At 44.5% G+C, this 19,843-nt stretch overlaps 1 protein-coding gene across 1 annotated transcript in view; it reads right to left on the reverse strand.

Annotated features, from left to right (window-relative positions):
* Positions 1-259: 259 nt before the first annotated feature.
* Positions 260-19,843, reverse strand: part of FAM81A (family with sequence similarity 81 member A) — a 35,012-nt gene continuing 15,428 nt past the window's right edge. The window contains exons 4-8 of the mRNA XM_050967996.1: positions 7,192-7,321; positions 5,043-5,149; positions 3,597-3,732; positions 2,961-3,156; positions 260-2,381 (exon numbers count right to left, since the gene is read on the reverse strand). Coding sequence (XP_050823953.1) covers positions 2,260-2,381; positions 2,961-3,156; positions 3,597-3,732; positions 5,043-5,149; positions 7,192-7,321 — 691 coding nt within the window. The 3' untranslated portion in view covers positions 260-2,259. The remainder of the gene's footprint in view (positions 2,382-2,960; positions 3,157-3,596; positions 3,733-5,042; positions 5,150-7,191; positions 7,322-19,843) is intronic.

A 19,843-nucleotide genomic window follows, 5' to 3' on the forward strand; every position in this document is an offset into this window, starting at 1 on the left:
GTAGATTCAGGTCAGGTAGCTTTCTCTCTCTGCCCACAGGGCTCTTGTTCTCTCACTCATATCTGCCTGGCACCCACCCCTGAAGTTTGGAGACACTGGTCTAATGCTGTTATTTAATAACATGGATATGGATATTATTTTAGAAAGATATAATTTTTGACCTGACAATCTCCCCTTAATCACCTTTAGGGAAAAAACTGTTTTCAAAAGCAAAAGTTAAGTAATTAGCTGTTTTATATATGGGCTGGATCACACAAGGTTTTACAAGAGAAACATTTTTATTAAAATCGTATATAAACTGTTTCTCTGACTTACTGTATGCTTGTTCTTTTCCTGTAAGATTCACTTTGTTACAGATTTGCTATTACAGGAGAAAAATCTCTTTTGTGGGGAGGCGGGGGGAAAGAGGGTTACAAAACGCCAATGATTTCTTCTTCACCACATATGGCTAAATATTTACTAGATAGGTATACAGACATCAAGAAAAGGAATTTTAAAAACAACTGTTAAGAAATACCTGCAAATGTTTTAACTATCTCCTTCCAGTGAACAGGAATCTTATCTCTAGCTGCCATTTTAATTATATTTCACTGCAGGTGGCCAAGTGGGTGACACAAAGTGGGACTAAAAGTGTCATTTTTGCCATTAGAGAGCATTGGAAATCAAAGCTGCAAAGTTTTAAGGTAAGTTCTATAATATGTTAAAAACACTTTTGGCTATATTGGCAGCAAATGCTAATTTAGCCTTTGATCCAGCAAAGACTCATGCATTGGCTTAATGTTACACACTGTGCATTGTCCTACAGAAATCAATGGGTTTTAAGACCTTGCAGGATTGAGGCCTTAACTGTTGTACTATTTGTTCCACACCTTTGGCCCATAGAAGTCATTGGGAGTTTGCCACTGACAGTTCAATGGCACCAGCATTTGGCAATATGGGCCTGGCCAAAAGTCCACTGAAGCCATTGCAGACTCTTATTGACTTCAGTGGATTTTGGATCAGGCCTTATATTCTGAGTGATGGCTTGATCCTGCACCACTTGATGATAATGGGGGCAGGATTAGGCCCTGAATGAATATATAAAATATTTGTTTTCCCATCTAGATTACTACACATAGTGCTGATGCTAATTTTCATTGTGTAATCTATTATGGAAATTGAAATAAGCACCAGTGTAATATAAAGTACATTAAGAAATGAAAATATCTTTGGAAATTTTGTAAAATGCAATACCAATTCAAATCTACTTATCCGTGCTAAATTATTAAAACCTACTTAAATAAATTAAATTTGAAGAGTCAATTGTCTTACATCAGCAATAAAAATTCCTAGCAGATCATAAAACATTTTAAGATACATCAAAATGCATCTTATTTTTACATCATATTCTCCAGAATTATTTGAATATTCACTTTCTCCACTGACAGCAAAACCCCCAAAGTTTACACTGACATAATGAAACAATGCACAAGAATACAACTGATATTAAAACTTACAACAAAATACTGCATACATTATCCTTCACCCCCATCTCAGCTCTACCTAGATATTAATTAGAAAGATCACAATATCTAAGGACTTCAAATGACATGTTAAACTGCTTGTGTTGCTCAAATGGATTATTCTTAGCCTACAACTACAAAATATAATACTATATAGTTAACACACACGCGCACACGCGTGCACACACACAATATTTTTTCAAATGAAGCAAAGGTGTCATTTATGATGGTATTTGGATTTTAAAAACTGGTTTGTTAGAAGCCAGTTCTGCTCCCAATGAAGTTAATGGGAACATTTCCAGTGACTTCAATGGGAGAAAGATCTGGCAACATGGTGAATTGCAAAGTGATATTGACCTGTTAAGGCTTGACTTTTAAACAGAGCAATTAACTATGGGTACAAGTGCTAATATTTCAAAACCCACAAAAGTGGAGGCAGCACTGAGGTGCCTTTAACAAATTTGGCATTGTATTCACCAATGTGTTACTCCACTTTTAAACAGCTGTAACTCCACTGAAATCAACTGAAGTAAGACAACGGTGAGCTAGGGCTTTGCTCACTAAAAATTATTTATCAACTTAGCTATTCAAAGCTTGCATTTACCGCTTACAGTAAACATACACACCTGTGGAACAGAAGCGTGTTATTTGGTGTATGCACTTAATTACAGATTGGAATGAGGCTGTAGCCTATTTAGACACATAAATGCTCTTCTCTCTGAATAAATCTTGTGATCAGTCATAGTCTCGCCTCTCCCTATGTCGGAACTTCCTGTTTCATTTGGTGAAGCTGCTTCTGTAGCTCATCCCTGTCAAGTTTCATTTTGGCTTCTAGAATTTCCCGTAGGGACCCAATGCTCTCATAGATAGCCGCAAACCCTAATTACAGACAGAAATTGAATTAGTTTTATTATTAAAACTAAAGAACATTAGAAAGCAAAATTCAAGATTACAACATATAACAGTGCATTTTTCATTATCAGTAGAGCAAATGTCCCTAATAAAGACAGACACTGAGCCAAATTCTCTGCTGGTGTAGATGTGTGAAACTCCATTGAAGTCAATGGAGCTATGCCCATATACACATTATGGTAGCTGGGAGCTGTTGGAAAGCACAAGTCCACACCCTCTTGCCTGGCTACTCCCTCAACAGACTATTGAATTCTTCTGTTTTCTAAAGACAAAGAAAATGACAACAAGAAATCTAAAGCTAATTGGGTTTCACTCTGTGCTTTGTAGGAATCTCACCCACAGTGCAGATACCTGTGGATGCAACAGGTGCATGCACAGTTTTGTAAGTACATCTTTTAAGTACCTAGTTGAAAAATTGGTCCCAAAGTTGGTAAACAGCTTTGAGATCCTCAGATGAAACATACATTAATGTAAATTAGTATTATCATCATAGCTAAATTATGGGAGCAGAATTCAGAGTACAGAGCTCAACAGTAGTGGTCCTACCAGCATTAACTTCAGCTTTCATTTCTTTTATATCTTCATTAATCTCCATCTGAAGCTTGCTGATTCGAATATTTATCTTCTCTTCAGCTTGTTTTGTTCCATGTTCTTCCACGGTTATATTTTGTATTTCTTCTATTTTATCAAGTTTCTCTGACATCTGGCTGAATCTCATCTCTATGGCCCTTTCACTCATTGCCTGAGATCAGTGAAAATAATTATATTTGGTTATTCTTTGGGTAATAAATTACCAAATTCTTTGGGTAATAAACTCATTCCCTAGATATGCAACAAGTGTCAATGCTTACTTACTTTCTATAACAAGATTTAAAAGTTTATGCAGTTATAAAATATAGTTAATAAAAATTCTCAAATTGGCTTGGTCACTGTAAGCTGCTGCTTCATTTTATTTTTAAGATAGAATATTTGTAAATGTAAAAGTAATGTTCAGATTGATCTTTCATTATAGGGTGGGTTTCAAAAGCTCCCAATAAATTGGGAATTTTATCATTGCATCAACAGGAGTGGATTTATGCCCACTTCTGAAAATCCCACCAAATGTCAACTCAGCAACATTTTCTTATATATGTCTCTAGAAGTATTTTCAGAACATTTTATTCTTTTATTACAGAAACCTACAGTCTTTTCCTTAAGGGCCAAGGAAATCTGATCAATTTTCTGTAAAAGCTCTTTTTCAATCCGTTCATGTTCCTGTTCCAACCAGCTGCGGGCAGACAATATCTGGCTGCTGAGTTCCTCTACCGCACCTTTTAATCTAAGAGAATAAAATAAATGAGCATGTTTGCAAATATACAAGAGCATCTCCGGTTCTTTGATCACTGGGCTGTGGAGTTTTTATGACAATCAACATAAAAATCCCCTTTTTCCTCCATAGCATGTTTGACAGCATATTCATGCAATGTTTTGAAATTTCACACTGCTAGGGTTGGTTTATGTGAATTGTTTCAGATAATCAAGGATGAGAGAATGTAACAGAACAGCAACTAGTTGCACAAAATATGGTTGCAGTATTTCGAGGCATATACGATGCAGACCCTTCAAGAATTAGTATGCCATAGCCTGGAAACAAGTGTGACATCCCATTCACTTTACAGTCTTTGAAGGCCATGAGAGTTTGGATTGGAAAGGGCTGAGTTAAGATTTTAGTATTTCGATCTACAAGTATACATTTAAATGTGCTGTAGTATTTGAAGTCCTATGTATTTGCCTCTGTCGTTTTGGCATGGTGCTGAGATAGTTGCAGTAACTGTATATGCACATATATATTTGCAGCCAGTTTCAAACTGTTACACCTATTGAATTCTGTGTCTGGCTGTCTACACATTCTTTTCCAGGTCTTACTACTCACATTTGGCACACAATGTTTTACAAATTTAGTTCAAAGTGGTTTGTGACCAGATTTACAGAAGTATTTAGGTGTCTAAAAATATAGAAAGGTGCATAGTGGGGTTTCCAAAAGCATCTACACAGGTTAGGAGCTGAACTCCCACTGCAAGTCAATAAGAGTGAGATGCTGAACTAACTTAGCTGCTTCTGTAAAATCCACTAGGCGCTTCTCTTCATTTCTAGGTGCCTAATTATCTTTGCAAATCTGGCTCTTACTGACAGGGGTGACTATGTTTTTTGCTGCCCCATGGCTTTCGGTGGCGCGCTTGCGGGAGGTCTGCTGGTCACGGATTCGGCGGTACACCTGCAGGAGGTCCGCCATTGCCACACTATCGGTGTCCCCACTGCCGAATTGCCACTGAAGCCGCAGGACCGGTGGACCTCCCACAGGAGCGCCGCTGAAGCCGCCTACCTGCCACCCACACAGCAACCGGCAGGGAGCCCCTCGCAGCTTGCCGCCCCAGGCACGCGCTTGCTGCGCTGGTGCCTGGAGCCGCCCCTGCTTACTGAGTACTATTAACAGCAGTGAGCAAATGTACAAATTAATGTACCTTCACTTGGGTCCCAGTCCTTCAACACCTCACTCATGCAAAGATCCTCATAAGGATTACTCTGGGTTTGCAAGACTAGACCCTTGATTTATAAGTAGCATGATTTTCCAATAAGGTGAGTACTCACTTAACATCCAGAAGGTGGAGCTGTTGGTTGCTCTCTTTGTAGGTAATCTTCAGTTTTGCTTCTTGTTGCATTATTGACTGCTCTACTCTGCTCAGAAGGTAAGAGATCTGAAACAGAATTCTGAGTTTACTATTTTTCTCCTCAAACTCGTCACACATTGTGCTTGGAACATAAATACTTAAAAGATTTTAAAGAGACGCTGCTCTAATTGATAGGCCCAAACTTAAACCTACTTGCAAATATTCCTTTTAGTTTTTTAAACTATCCTCATCATGCAAAATCTACTAACCCACATAACTGGAGTGGCGGCATTACTAAGATCACAATTTCTCCGCCAACAACAAGTGGGAGGAGCTGTGTCCTTGCAGATAGAGCATCTGCCTGGACCTTTTTTTGTGAGCAGGTGAGGAATATTACCTAGCCGCACCCCACCTCCAAAACCTCCCTGTGTGAGGTCGCTCTCAGGAATATTATCCATAGTACATATCTCTTGGACAGGCCTGCATTCTTCCTTCCATTATCTACTGGGCTTTCCAAATCCATTGAGAGAGCACGTGGGAGGGGGAGAACAGAATTTATCCCAAATGCACACTTTAATTCCTATTATTGTCCATGTGCACACATTAGGTCATGTTACAACCTCTTTCCAATGCTGAATTCTCATTGACAACAATGGTAGTTACACACAGATTGAGGGTAACATGTGGCCCATCCAGAGAACAAGGCCCTGTACCCACAGTCAGTGTGCTGGCAATTTCAATGAAATTGTAATTTTAAAAGTTACTTCTTAAGAGCTGTACACCTCACTGCCTGCATTACTCAACACATGGGAAATCTGAGTTTATAAATTAAGGGAATATTTTAATTATATGTGTAGAAAATGCATCTTAAACCAATCCATTTCTATAAATCAGCTTCTATATTTGAGGCATTCATTAAAACGGAACAGATTGTTTTAAAAGCTAGTAGGAAAAAACCTGAATTATCAGACTGGTCTTGTGTGCCAAGCGTTAGATCAGTGTGAAAGTTTTATGGCATACAATGGAAATGCTCATATTCAACAACAGTAACATGAAGAGTGAGACTGTAGTTAGTGGGTTACGGAATATAGATTTTTTTCCATGTTTTAAATTTGTAAGTCTAACCTACTTGAATCATGGAAAATGTCTTTGTTGAGCTCTTTCCTTATCAGGGTTTAAATACAGAAATTGGAAGTGTCATGGAATTGATTTTCCTCTGTGACTAATATACTTACAGTACCACTGGCTAACTCAGTGGGATTACTTGATGTGTTTGACAGAATTATTACTGCACAGATATAGGTCTAGATTGTGAGTGGCCCCTGTGGGGCCCCACAAGTGCACAGGAACAAGCAAGAAGCTTGTCTCTCACCTGCATGTCTGCTGTAAAATAGATAGAGATAGGAAAAGCCCTGGCATCACCCCTTCCATGCTCGCCCACGGAATCAGGCTGGTGTGTCATGTTATTCTGTATAACTATTTTCTTATATGCAGCATTTTGTATAACCCAAATGGCTCATGAAAAATGCATAAGGAGCAGCACCCGTGGAAACTGTGCCTGCAGGGTGCAAAATGTTCCTGGTGCTCTTCCAGGCGCTCTGCATCACTCCTGGTTTGTGGCTGAATGCCACAAACTAACCCAGAGGAACCCCTACTGAAATGCAGCCATTACTGGGGTTGCTCACAGAAGGCATTAGAACAATACTAGCAACCACTAAACAACATTTTTGGGACAGAAAATTATGAATACTTTATCCAGTTAGAGCAATAGAAGAATGTAAGTAGGTGAAATGGACGTACCAATTCAGATTTGGTCCAGATTCCAGAGCAGACACATTTGCATCTACATTTGCACAGTGTCATGGGATCTTTAATGAGTAAAAATGGTCATGACCTTGATTATGTTTCTTCTGAAAGCCACTACATGCATCTGACGAAGTGGGTATTCACCCACGAAAGCTCATGCTCCAAAACGTCTGTTAGTCTATAAGGTGCCACAGGATTCTTTGCTGCTCTGAAAGCCAGCAACTCCAGTGGCTTTAGCTTTAGCTTAACAATATGGTGTTTTTGTTCATGAAGTTATAAAACAAGTGATCTTATGAAGTGATCACTTGTTTTATACAACATACCTGTATTTCTGCCTCTTTAACTTTAGATTCCAAGATCATTTTAGAAGCTTGTTGGTCTTTGCTTAGGCTTTGAAGTCTTTCATACGTAATTTTGTGCTCTGCAGACAGTCTGGCTAAACCGGCATCGCACCTGTTCAGATAGATAAAGAAATACCAAAGCAATGGATGACTGTAGCTGAACACAATGTATAGGCCAAACTTTTAAAAATATATCTATTTTAGAATGGACATTTCTATGAAGGTATCCGTCTTTCCTACAAAATGTTTCTTTTCTATGAGAGTCAAAGAAATATTGATGTCTTACAACATCCACCCAATTTTTCCATAACTGGTATGTCTCCATACTGTAGTAAGTGCAATCCTGCGGTAGATCTCAGCTCTGAGATCATATGAACAAAAGGTGTGCTTATGGAAATCACATTACAAATTCAAGGATATACAATTTCAATACCTATGCTATTCCTTATGATCCATCAGACATTCTCTTAAGGTGTGTGTGATTGGCCATTAGTCTGATACATAGGCAGCCACTTACACAGTTTACTTATTAGGTGGAATTAGAAAGTAATTATAAAGAGTATATTTAAATTATTGCACCTAAGCTACTTTGGGTTTTTTATGCTTATTTATACGTCTATTCACAAAATAATAGAATGCAACCATATTAACTACTCCAAGGCCAAATTCTGCAGTCATTAGTTTTTTGAGGGTTTTTTTCCTCCAGGTTAAGTTCCCATTAAAGGCAATGAGAGTTCTGCCTTATGAACTGGCAGAACTGGGCCATAAGATTGACCATTTCCCTTCTGCACATTGGAATACTTCTGTAATTCCACCATATTTTCAGGACGAATGGTGTGCTAAAGTACATGCCTGTGTTTTTTCCTCCCACTTTTCAGAAATATTTTTGACTGATAGATTTCATCTACAATAATACAATAAGTGCATTAACTGAGTTGTAAAAATATAGGTACTATAGGTTCAGGAGAAAGACTTCTCAAAAGTATGAGTAATGTGTATTTTTTAAGGGAAATATGTAACTGTCATAGTTACATAATCTAATATATGGAACTGATTAAGATCAGATAGCAGTTAAGGTTTTGGAAGGAGCAGGCAGTGGAACATGAGAAGCAACAGCAAGCTAACCTATTATCCAAATTAATTTCACATTTTAACCATTTTTGGTATCATTTCAGTTGGAAAGCATTCACTTAGGGATGCACTTTCATCATCTGAATTATAGCAAGTACCATTGTTACCTTTCAAGCACAAAGGGAAAGTAACAACTCAAATGGCAAACAGAAGAGAAGGCACTTAGCAATATGGCAGAACTATAATATGAAAATAATAAGAGAAGCAAAGTAACAGAGAAGTGAGAACACATTAGAAAGTCATCATTTAGCAATTCAGTGTACTGGAGCAAACATGTGATATGGGCAGCAAGAACAACTTAAGTTGGATGTTTTTTCAAAAAGATATGCTCTAAGAATTATTTTGGGGAAGCGCTGTGTTATACAGGAGGTCAGACTAGACAATCATAGTGGTCCCTTCTGGCCTTGGAATCTATGAAAAAAGTCAACATAGGACTAAAGATGTACCACCAGACCAGGGTATCTGTGGAGTGTTTGGAGAAAGAACAGAGACTAAAGCCCTCTATGTTGTTACCACTAGTGGAAACTAGAGACATGAAATTATTCTGTGTCTATTCACCAACAGCACACGGACTCCGAGAAGTGGTTAGTCTTGTGTCTGAGTTCTCATAGAAAAGTATAAAAAGCAATTGGTTTGAAACTACTGTAGCAAATGTATGCAACACGCTTCTATAATTTTTATGGCACATTGTTATTTTTGGATCATATGATCATAGTGGATCTTTGTTGTTTGTGTAATTGAGTACATTTGATAGGGGGCAGCTGGTTGTATGGTACAGAACATAAGGGATTTCCAAAGTATCCCAGATTCTGATCTCAGTTACACGGATGTAAATCTGGAATAAACTGAACATATTAGTTTATATTTTTCCAGGTATATTTTGGTTGGTACCATATGGAAAACTGTGGAGGCATCAATTCAGTGTCAAGACATCAGCATGCTCTTAATGTTCGTTTTACTAGGATTTTTTTAAATTTTATTTAGTACTCTAGTATGGCCAAAAGAAAGAATACCTCTATGCTGTACATTCAAGCATGTGGTTGGTATCTGCCCAGAAGAAAGTACAGATATGCTGCAGCTATGAGGCCAGATTCTGACCTCCATTACACTAGTGTAAATCTGTACTTAAAGGTTTGTAATGATAAAAGAATGTTTAATGAATGTCTCCACTGGTTTTCAAATGGTACCAACCAAAATGCAGAAAAATAAGATAGCATGATTTACAGTTTGAGTAATACCTGTTTCTTAAAATAACTCTGGTTCAGGTTTATGCTAGGCCTCAGGTTTGAAGAGAAACTAACAATCTCAAGAGACTTCAACTCTGTTGGGCCAAAATCTCATTACAGTGACTAGTCTCATGAGATTTTGACCACATCCAAATTAGAATAAAAATAGAACCTCTTTATGGTTTTGAATTTTACTCTGTAACAAAACCCTGAGGATGGCATACAAATCCAACACCAATCCAGTCATACTCCTCTGAAATCTGAACAAGTTCTGGTTTCAGGTTCTTTTTTGGCCAATCTCTAATGTGATTATAAAGTTTTTAAATAAAAATGTATCAAAGTCCCACTTGAAGTATTAATTAATTCTTTGTGCTGTTATCGGTAACAAAATCATATTGCCAAGCCCACATACCTAGCCAAAAGCATGCTAATAGAACATAAAAAGGAAAGAGAAAAAGTAACTTTTTTGTACCCTAACAGATATTCAAAGGCCCAATAAAAAATATTTGGCACATATTTACCTGAAGTAAGATCATTTCAAAAATATGAAGATTTGAGGGGGATTAGAAGTCTCTGAAGAAATTTTGTTACTTGAAATCGGAGTGCTGAGCTTACAAGGCATAAAGGACCTGATTTTGAAAAGATGGATGCAAAAATACACATCCAGTCACCTATCTAATTTATTTGTGTAGTTACTAGGGTTATACATGCAATTAGAATTTTGTGCAAACAAATATATAAATACATAGTGTACATTTGCATGCTTAATATGCCCATTTTGGCCATACAAATAATCACTTAGTTTCACAGGCATTTTTCCATGTGCAATTGCAAGCACTCATTTTTGGAGATTAGACCAAAGGTATATTTTGTTGTTTGTTTTGTTTTTTCAGAATGTTTACTGCAAGATCTCTTTACAAATTTCTGTACATATGTGTACTCAGTAAGTAAAAAAAATAACATGGAAGGAGCTGGCTTTGTAAACCAAGTATTCTGGTTTCAATATATAGTACAATTGCAGAAACAGTGGTGTTTAATATAAACTGCACAATTATGGAGCAGCTGCCTTCCAAATCTCAGTAAGCAAAAGGAGTATTTAGTTTTATGAATCATTGAAAAGTGTTTTTGTTGCTAAGAAATCATTGGACAATATGAGGAGAGTTTGCTGTTCTATTACTTCTGAGGTTATGCATACAGTTGGAGTTAGGGGTGTGATTCCAGCTCGCATAGACATACTCACACTTGCTCTCATTGAACTAGCATGCTAAAAACAGTAGTGAAGCCGGGGTAATAGTGAGCAGCAACATAGAGTAGCTGAGTGGCATATGGACCCACAGGTTTCAGTCAAGTTTGTACTTTGCCAACTTGTGCACTTGCTGCTGCCCGGGCACCCCAGCTACACTTCTATTTTTAGTGCGCTGCCTCAATGAGGGCTAGTGCAAGTAGGTCTGTGCAAGCTGGGAATCACACTAAGAGCTCCAAGTGTAGACATACCCTGGCTGTAGCTAGTGGCTATATGCATATGGGCACCAAACCAAGTACTATACAGCAGGAGGTACATAGAAGTACAAAAATGGTTTACTTAAGACTAAATCCTGTACAACACTCATGTGACTTGTAGTAGCATGACATATATTCAAATGCACAAGATAGCTACTCAGGGTAGCAGTGGTTACACATTATGCACTGTTCTGCCATCCAAGCAAAGGATGTATTAGTGATGGGACAGTTGTGTGTCAGGAACAGTCAGTATGTATCAGTCCCTGCCCTGCCCCATCTGCCTGCTCAGGGGAAAAGGGAGTAAGCAAGCACACAATGCTTGTTTACTCCTATGTGCCTGAAACCAAAGAATTTAACAGTATATCACTTGGCTGAAGAATCTACAAGCACAGTAACATTTCAATGAGTTTTCTTACTGCAAATGCCATAGGCATCAGCATGCTTTTATTTATTTATTTTGGTGCCTTTATGGGAACTGAGCTCTCTTTTAGAAATCTGGCCCCAATTCTGAGTTCTGAGCCCTTCTAAAAATTCTGGCCATAATGACATAAAAAGTTAAAAGAGACTGGTCAAGCCAGAAGCAAGAGGGAAGCTCAAACTGCATTTCCAAGTACCAGATCAAAAGACCACCAAGATTTTTTTAAACTTTAAAATACTTTTAAAGAATAATCTTCCACCTGCTAGATGCAAGATAAAACCCTCACTCTGTAAAGCATGCTGCAGTTCTGGGCTTTTGCATTCCTTTGTGTCTTATGATACAAATCTCAAGATGTTGTTGGAATTATACCTGCAATTCACCAAGGAAAAGACGGTCACTCACCTTTGTAACTGTTGTTCTTCGAGATGTGTTGCTCATATCCATTCCAGTTAGGTGTGCACGCCGCGCGTCCATGTTCATTGGAAACTTTTTACCCTAGCAACTCCAGTGGGCCGGCAGAATGCCCCCTAGAGTGGCGCCACCATGGCGCTCGATATATACCCCTGCCGGCCCACCCGCTCCTCAGTTCCTTCTTGCTGGCTACTCCGACAGTGGGGAAGGAGGGCGGGTGTGGAATGGATATGAGCAACACATCTCGAAGAACAACAGTTACAAAGGTGAGTAACCATCTTTTCTTCTTCGAGTGATTGCTCATATCCATTCCAGTTAGGTGAATCCCAAGCCTCACCTAGGCGGTGGGGTCGGAGTGAGAAGTCACGGCATGGAGCACTGCAGAGCCGAAGGCCGCGTCATCTCTGGACTGCTGGACCAGGGCGTAATGGGAAGCGAAGGTGTGGACAGAGGACCAGGTCGCCGCCCTACAGATCTCCTGGATGGGCACACGGGCAAGGAAAGCCAGCGATGACGCCTGCGCCCTGGTAGAGTGCGCAGTCACACGGCCCGTAGGGGTGTGAGCCAAGTCATAACAGGTCCTGATACAGGACGTTACCCACGAGGATATCCTCTGTGAGGAAATGGGAAGCCCCTTGACTCAGTCCGCTACTGCCACGAAGAGCTGGGGGGATTTGCGGAACGGTTTGGTCCTCTCCACATAAAACACGAGTGCCCGACGGACATCAAGTGAGTGGAGTTGTTGCTCCCTGCAGGACGAATGGGGCTTTGGGAAAAAGACGGGGAGGAAGATCTCCTGGTTGACGTGAAAAGCTGAGACCACCTTGGGGAGAAAGGCAGGGTGCGGTCTCAGCTGCACCTTGTCTTTATGGAAGACTGTATACGGGGGATCTACCATGAGGGCCCGGAGTTCTGACACCCGTCTGGCTGAGGTGATGGCCACCAGGAAAGCAGTCTTCCAGGAGAGATAGAGCAGGGAGCAAGTCGCTAACGGCTCAAAAGGAGGGCCCATGAGCCAAGTCAGAACCAGGTTGAGATCTCAGGTAGGTGCAGGGGGTCGAACCTGGGGGTAGAGATGTTCTAGTCCCTTAAGGAATCTAGTCACCGTAGAGTGAGAGAAAACTGAACGGCCATCTCCCCCCGTTTGAAAGGTGGAGATAGCAGCCAGGTGAACCCGAAGGGACGATATCGCCAGGCCCTGCTGCTTGAGGGACCAGATGTAGTCTAGAATATTGGCAATAGAAACCTCTACAGGGAGGAAACCCCTCTCCGTGCACCAACAGGAGAAACGCTTCCACTTGGCCGAGTATGTCGCTCTAGTGGAAGGCTTCCTGCTGCTCAGGAGTACTTGACGTACCGGGGTAGAGTACCGTAATTCCGACCTGGTCAGCCACGCAGGATCCACACCGTGAGGTGCAGTGAGTGGAGGTCCGAGTGACAGAGCCTGCCATGGTCCTGGGTGATCAGGTCCAGGTGAAGGGGCAGGGGGACTGGGTCGGCTATGGACAGGTCCAGTAACATGGGATACCAATGCTGCCTGGGCCACGCTGGAGCTATCATAATCAAGCAGGCCCTGTCCCTGCGCACCTTCAGAAGGACCTTGTGGACCAGCGGGAACGGAGGGAACGCATAGAACAGGTGGGCCGTCCACGGGATAAGGAAGGCATCCGCTACCGACCCTGGCTCCCGGCCCTGAAAGGAGCAGAACGTCTGGCATTTCCTGTTCCCCCTGGACGCGAAGAGGTCCACCCGGGGACAAACCCACCTCTGGAAGAGTGAAAGGGCGATGTCTGGGCGAAGGGACCATTCGTGTGAAAGGAAGGATCTGCTCAGACGGTCTGCCAGCGTGTTCCGTACTCCGGGGAGGAAGAAAGCCATGAGGTGAATGGAGTGGGCTATACAAAAGTCCCAGAGCCGCAATGCCTCCTGACATAGGGGAGAGGATCTCGTGCTGCCCTGCTTGTTCACATAGTACATGGTCGTCGTGTTGTCGGTGAATACCGCGACACAGCGACCTCGAAGCTGATGGGAGAACGCTTGGCAAGCAAGGCGGACCGCTCTCAACTCCCGTATGTTGATGTGGAGGGCCACTGCCTGAGGGAACCACAGGCCCTGTGTCCTCAGGGCTCCGAGGTGGGCTCCCCAGCCCAGGTCTGAGGCATCCATTGTTAGGGATACCGAGGGTTGGGGCGGATGAAACGGGAGGTCCGCACACACGACAGACTGGTCTAGCCACCACCGGAGGGAATCCAATACCTCCTGGGGGATGGTGATAATCGCATTCAGCGAATGTCTGGCCGGCCGGTACTGCGCAATGAGCCAAGACTGGAGAGGCCTCATGCGGAGCCACGCATAACCTGTCACAAATGTGCAGGCCGCCATGTGGCCTAAGAGGGTTAGGCATGTCCTTATAGAGGTCATGGGGGCCGCCTGTAGGCGCCGAATGATGGCCGACAGCAACTGGAACCTGGGCAACGGCAGCAGGGCCCTGGCCAAGGTGGAGTCCAGAATGGCCCCAATGAACTCTATCCTCTGCGTGGGGAGCATAGTGGACTTGTCCACGTTGACAATGAGGCCCAAGGTAGCAAAGAGTCCGCTGATCGTGTGGACGTGGTTGCGGACCTGTAGCTCTGATGTGCCTCGAATCAGCCAGTCGTCGAGGTAAGGGAACACGTGAATGCAGCTGCGCCGAAGATGTGCGATGATGACTGCCATGCATTTTGTGAATACCCTCGGAGCCATGGAGAGGCCAAACGGGAGGACCGCAAATTGGTAATGGTGGCGGTCGACCACGAACCGAAGGAAACGTCTGTGTTGCGGCAAAATGGCTATATGAAAATAAGCGTCCTGCATGTCGAGGGCGGTGTACCAGTCTCCAGGATCCAGAGATGGGATAATGGTCCCCAGGGATACCATGCGGAATTTCAACTTCACCATATGTTTGTTGAGTTCCCGCAGGTCAAGAATAGGTCTGAGGCCTCCTTTGGCCTTGGGGATCAGAAAGTAGCGGGAATAAAACCCTTTGCCCTTCTCGTTCTCCAGAACCGCCTCTATGGCTCCTTTGTCGAGGAGCGTCTGCACCTCCTGACGAAGGAATTGCTCGTGAGAGGGGTCCCTGAAGAGGGACGAGGGTGGGAGGCGGGAGAGAGGGTGAGAAGTAAATTGCAGATGGTAACCCATTTGCACAGTGCGTAAGACTCAACGGTCGGATGTTATTTGGGTCCACGCCTGGAGGAAAAATGAAAGGTGGTTGGAAAACGGGGGGGGAAGGATCCGCGGGGAAAACTGGTACAGCATCTTCGGGCGCACCTTCAAAACGAAGGTTTGGGCCCAGGTGGGGCTTTGGAGGAGCCCTGATTCTGCCCCCCGTGGTTCCCCGACTGTCCGCGCCTGCCATTTCTGCCACAGCGCCTATTGAGATCCTGCCGCTGGCAGTACTGGGGGTACGGACGACGCTGCTGTTGTTGTTGCGGCCGGAAGGGTCTGCGCTGTGTCCCGGGCGTGTGCATCCCTAGGGAGCGCAAGATGACCCGATTGTCCTTTAGGCTTTTCAGCCTGGGGTCCGTCTTCTCCGAAAACAGGCCCTGACCTTCAAACAGGAGGTCCTGGATGGTATATTGGAGCTCCGGCGGAAGGCCAGAAACCTGAAGCCAGGAGATGCGGCGCATTGTAACCCCTGAAGCCAGAGTTCGAGCGGCCGAGTCTGCTGCGTCCAAGGATGCCTGCAACGAAGTTCTTGCGACCTTCTTGCCCTCGTCAAGAATTGCCGCAAATTCTTGACACGCATCCTGAGGCAACAGCTCCTTAAACTTATCCGCTGCCACCCAGGAGTTATAGGCGTAGCGGCTAAGGAGGGCTTGCTGGTTGGAGACCCTCAGTTGGAGGGCGCCCGCTGAGTAGACCTTCTGGCCTAACAGGTCCATATGCCTCGCCTCCTTGGACTTGGGTGCTGGGGCCTCTTGTCCGTGATGCTCCCTCTCGTTCACCGACTGCAAGACGAGGGAGCACGGTGTCGGATGCACATGGAGGTACTCCTAACCTCTGGAGGGAGCCATATATTTACGCTCCACCCCGCGTGCAGCAGGAGGGATGGAGGCCGGCGACTGCCAGATGGTATTGGCATTGGCCTGCATAGTCCTGATAAAAGGCAGGGCGACCCTGGTGGGAGCATCCGCTGAGAGGATGCTCACCACGGGATCTTCAATTTCAGAGACCTCCTCAGCTTGCAAGTTTAAGTTCTGCGCTACGTGTCTGAGGAGGTCCTGGTGCGCCCTGAGGTCGAGTGGGGGAGGGCTGGACGATGCTGTGCCCGCCACTGCCTCATCGGGAGAGGACGATGAGGAGACCCCTGGTAAAAGAGTGTCCACGGGAGGCTCTGTCTGAACCCGCACTTCTGACTCCGGAGGGAGCTCAGGGTCTTGCTGGTTGGACCTGTCTTCGCCCGCCGGAGAAGGAGGAGGGCGAGATAGCGAAGCCTCTGGTACCCTGCGCTCAGCCGTCGCAGGCTGAGGAGGAATTTGTTGAGGGCCCTGGGCTTGATGGTATGCCCAGGGTGTCCAGAAGCCCCACTGCTGTGGTCTCTGATGCTGCGGAGGAGGGTCCTGAAAGAGGGCCGCGGGTTTGTCTGCGTCTATCGCATACACACTGTCTGTCTGCGACAAGACAGACGGCTGCCTGGAAGGCCATGGAGAGGCTGAACGCTGCTGGTAGGGCTCTCTTGGTCTCGACGCCAAAGATCTTCTCGGTGCCGGGGACCGGTACTGCGAATCATACCGGTGCCGGGATCGGGACCGGGACCTGCCTCCAACTCGGTGCCGGGAGGTCGACCGGGACCGGGACCTGCCACCGACGCGGTGCCTGGAGGTCGACCGGGACCGGGACCTGCCACCAGTTCGGTGCCGGGAGGTCAACCGGGGTGCTGATCGCTGCCGGGAACGGCTCCTAGAATCTCGGTGCCGATAGCGGCGACTTGATCCAGACCGGTGCCGGGAATAGCGGGACTGTCTGGAGGATGACTGGCGCCGCGAGTGCGACCGGTACTGCCGAGGGGAGCGGTGCCGGGACTGCGAGCGGCGCCTGGAGCGAGAGCGTGCGCGGTATCGGGACCTCGACGGCGATCGGTGCCGGCTGGGTAAGTCCGGAGACGGCGCTCGCATCGTCGCCGGCTTGCCTCTGGATACGACCCGCACCGGGGGTACCGGGGGTTGAGGCTGGGTAGGCTCTGTAAGAGCAATCAGGTCCCGCGCCGAAGCGAAAGTCTCTGGCGTCGACGGGACCAATAGCTCAACCCCAGATCTTACAGGGGAGCTAGGAGGGCCCGGAGTCGACGGACCTCCAGGGCCCAGAGTCGACGGAATCCCTGCTGGTGGTGCCGCGGCCGAGGTAGGCGCCGGGCGCTCCGCTCGAGTTTGCATGGATGGAGTCGCAGACTTCAAAGGCCTTGTCTCGGGTCCCGGTGCCGGGGAAGGTCGGTGCCGGGGTGTCTTTCCGGTGCCGGCGCGGTCCGGTGCCGGCGCAGAGGCAGCGCTCTGTGTTGAGGTTACCGGATTAAGTGCCGCTTCCATTAGGAGAGTCCTTAATCTTTGGTCCCTCTCCTTTTTTGTCCTAGGCTTAAAAGCCTTGCAAATGCGGCACTTGTCCGAAATGTGCGATTCCCCCAGGCACTTTAGGCAAGCGTCGTGGGGGTCGCTGGTCGGCATCGGCTTTTTACAGGCCGAGCATTGCTTGAACCACGGCGAACCAGGCATGGCCCCGGTGCCTGGTGCCGGGAAGGGCTACAGCCCAAACCTGCTAATAACTATACAACTATATACAAACAACAATAACTAACTATATTTTTACAATTATTTACAACTATCTACAAGTATGAACTGTAAAGACAAAGGAGAGCTAGGGACGTGGAGGACAGCTATGCTGCGCTCCACAGTTTCAACGACCGACATGGCGGTAAGAAGGAACTGAGGAGCGGGTGGGCCGGCAGGGGTATATATCGAGCGCCATGGCAGCGCCACTCTTGGGGGCGACTTGCCGGCCCACTGGAGTTGCTAGGGTAAAAAGTTTCCGACGAATGTGCACGCACGGCGCGCACACCTAACTGGAATGGATATGAGCAATCACTCGAAGAAGAACAAATGTTGTAGGGACAAAAGAACAATTTTCAAGGACAGCTAGCTGTAATAAGCATAAAAAAGCATTCCAGTCCACTCAGGATGACTTATCAGTTTTTTTGAAGTATTTCTTGATTTTTATGCTTTTGTGAAAAAACATAATGAACATAATTCACCGTGCACAGAAGTTTTAACAGCTGTTCCATTCATATAGCAAGGAAATGCACTCCAGTGCACAGGGGCCAATGCAAGGCAAAACTTAAATATTTATGCATTTATGCATAATTTACAACCATTGAAACCCATAACAGTGGGCTTCACTGGTGTGTGGGACCTTGGACGTCTGAACATGTGTGCTACAGTATATCAGTTTACTGCTAAGACACTTTGAAAAGATCATCCAGTGTTGTGATAACAAAGATTTAAAAAAAAAAATTTTTTGGAAGAAATATAATCTCGTATTCTTCAGGGCATAAATCAACCTCTCATTACTGCAGATAAAGAAGAAACTTTCCTTGTGGGCATGTCATTCCCTATACTTGCCTTCTGCAGGGCTTCTATTAACTTCCTTTGACAGTAGCCAGGACCAGCTACTTCAGAGACAAAATGCTGGATTAGATGGATTCATAAATTCATAGACTCTAGGACTGGAAGGGACCTCGAGAGGTCATTGAGTCCAGTCCCCTGCCCTCATGGCAGGACCAAATACTGTCTAGACCATCTCTAATAGACATTTATCTAACCTACTCTTAAATATCTCCAGAGGTGGAGATTCCACAACCTCCCTAGGCAATTTATTCCAGTGTTTAATTACCCTGACAGTTAGGAACTTTTTCCTAATGTCCAACCTAAATCTCCCTTGCTGCAGTTTAAGCCCATTGCTTCTTGTTCTATCATTGGAGGCTAGGGTGAACAAGTTTTCTCCCTCCTCCTGATGACACCCTTTTAGATACCTGAAAACTGCTATCATGTCCCCTCTCAGTCGTCTCTTTTCCAAACTAAATAAACCCAATTCTTTCAGCCTTCCTTCATAGGTCATGTTCTCAAGACCTTTAATCATTCTTGTTGCTCTTCTCTGGACCCTCTCCAATTTCTCCACATCTTTCTTGAAATGCGGTGCCCAGAACTGGACACAATACTGCAGCTGAGGCCTAACCAACACAGAGTAGAGCAGAAGAATGACTTCTTGTGTCTTGTTTACAACACACCTGTTAATGCATCCCAGAATCACGTTTGCTTTTTTTGCAACAGTATCACACTGTTGACTCATATTTAGCTTGTGGTCCACTATGACCCCTAGATCTCTTTCTGACATACTCCTTCCTAGACAGTCTCTTCCCATTCTGTATGTGTGAAAATGATTGTTCCTTCCTAAGTGGAGCACTTTGCATTTGTCTTTACTGAACTTCATCCGGTTTACCTCAGGCCGTTTCTCCAATTTGTCCAGATCATTTTGAATTTTGACCCTGTCCTCCAAAGCAGTTGCAATCCCTCCCAGTTTGGTATCGTCTGCGAACTTAATAAGTGTACTTTCTATGCCAACATCTAAGTCGTTGATGAAGATATTGAACAGAGCCGGTCCCAAAACAGACCCCTGCGGAACCCCACTTGTTATACCTTTCTAGCAGGATTGGGAGCCATTAATAACTACTCTCTGAGTACGGTTATCCAGCCAGTTATGCACCCACCTTATAGTAGCCCCATCTAAATTGTATTTGCCTAGTTTATCGATAAGGATATCATGCGAGACCGTATCAAATGCCTTACTAAAGTCTAGGTTGTCATTAACAGATAGCTAAGGGTTAATGTCTCTTTCACCTGGAAAGAAGTAACCTGAAACA

The sequence above is a fragment of the Gopherus flavomarginatus genome, chromosome 9 (genome assembly GCF_025201925.1).
Source record: "Gopherus flavomarginatus isolate rGopFla2 chromosome 9, rGopFla2.mat.asm, whole genome shotgun sequence".
Taxonomy (NCBI): domain Eukaryota; kingdom Metazoa; phylum Chordata; order Testudines; family Testudinidae; genus Gopherus; species Gopherus flavomarginatus.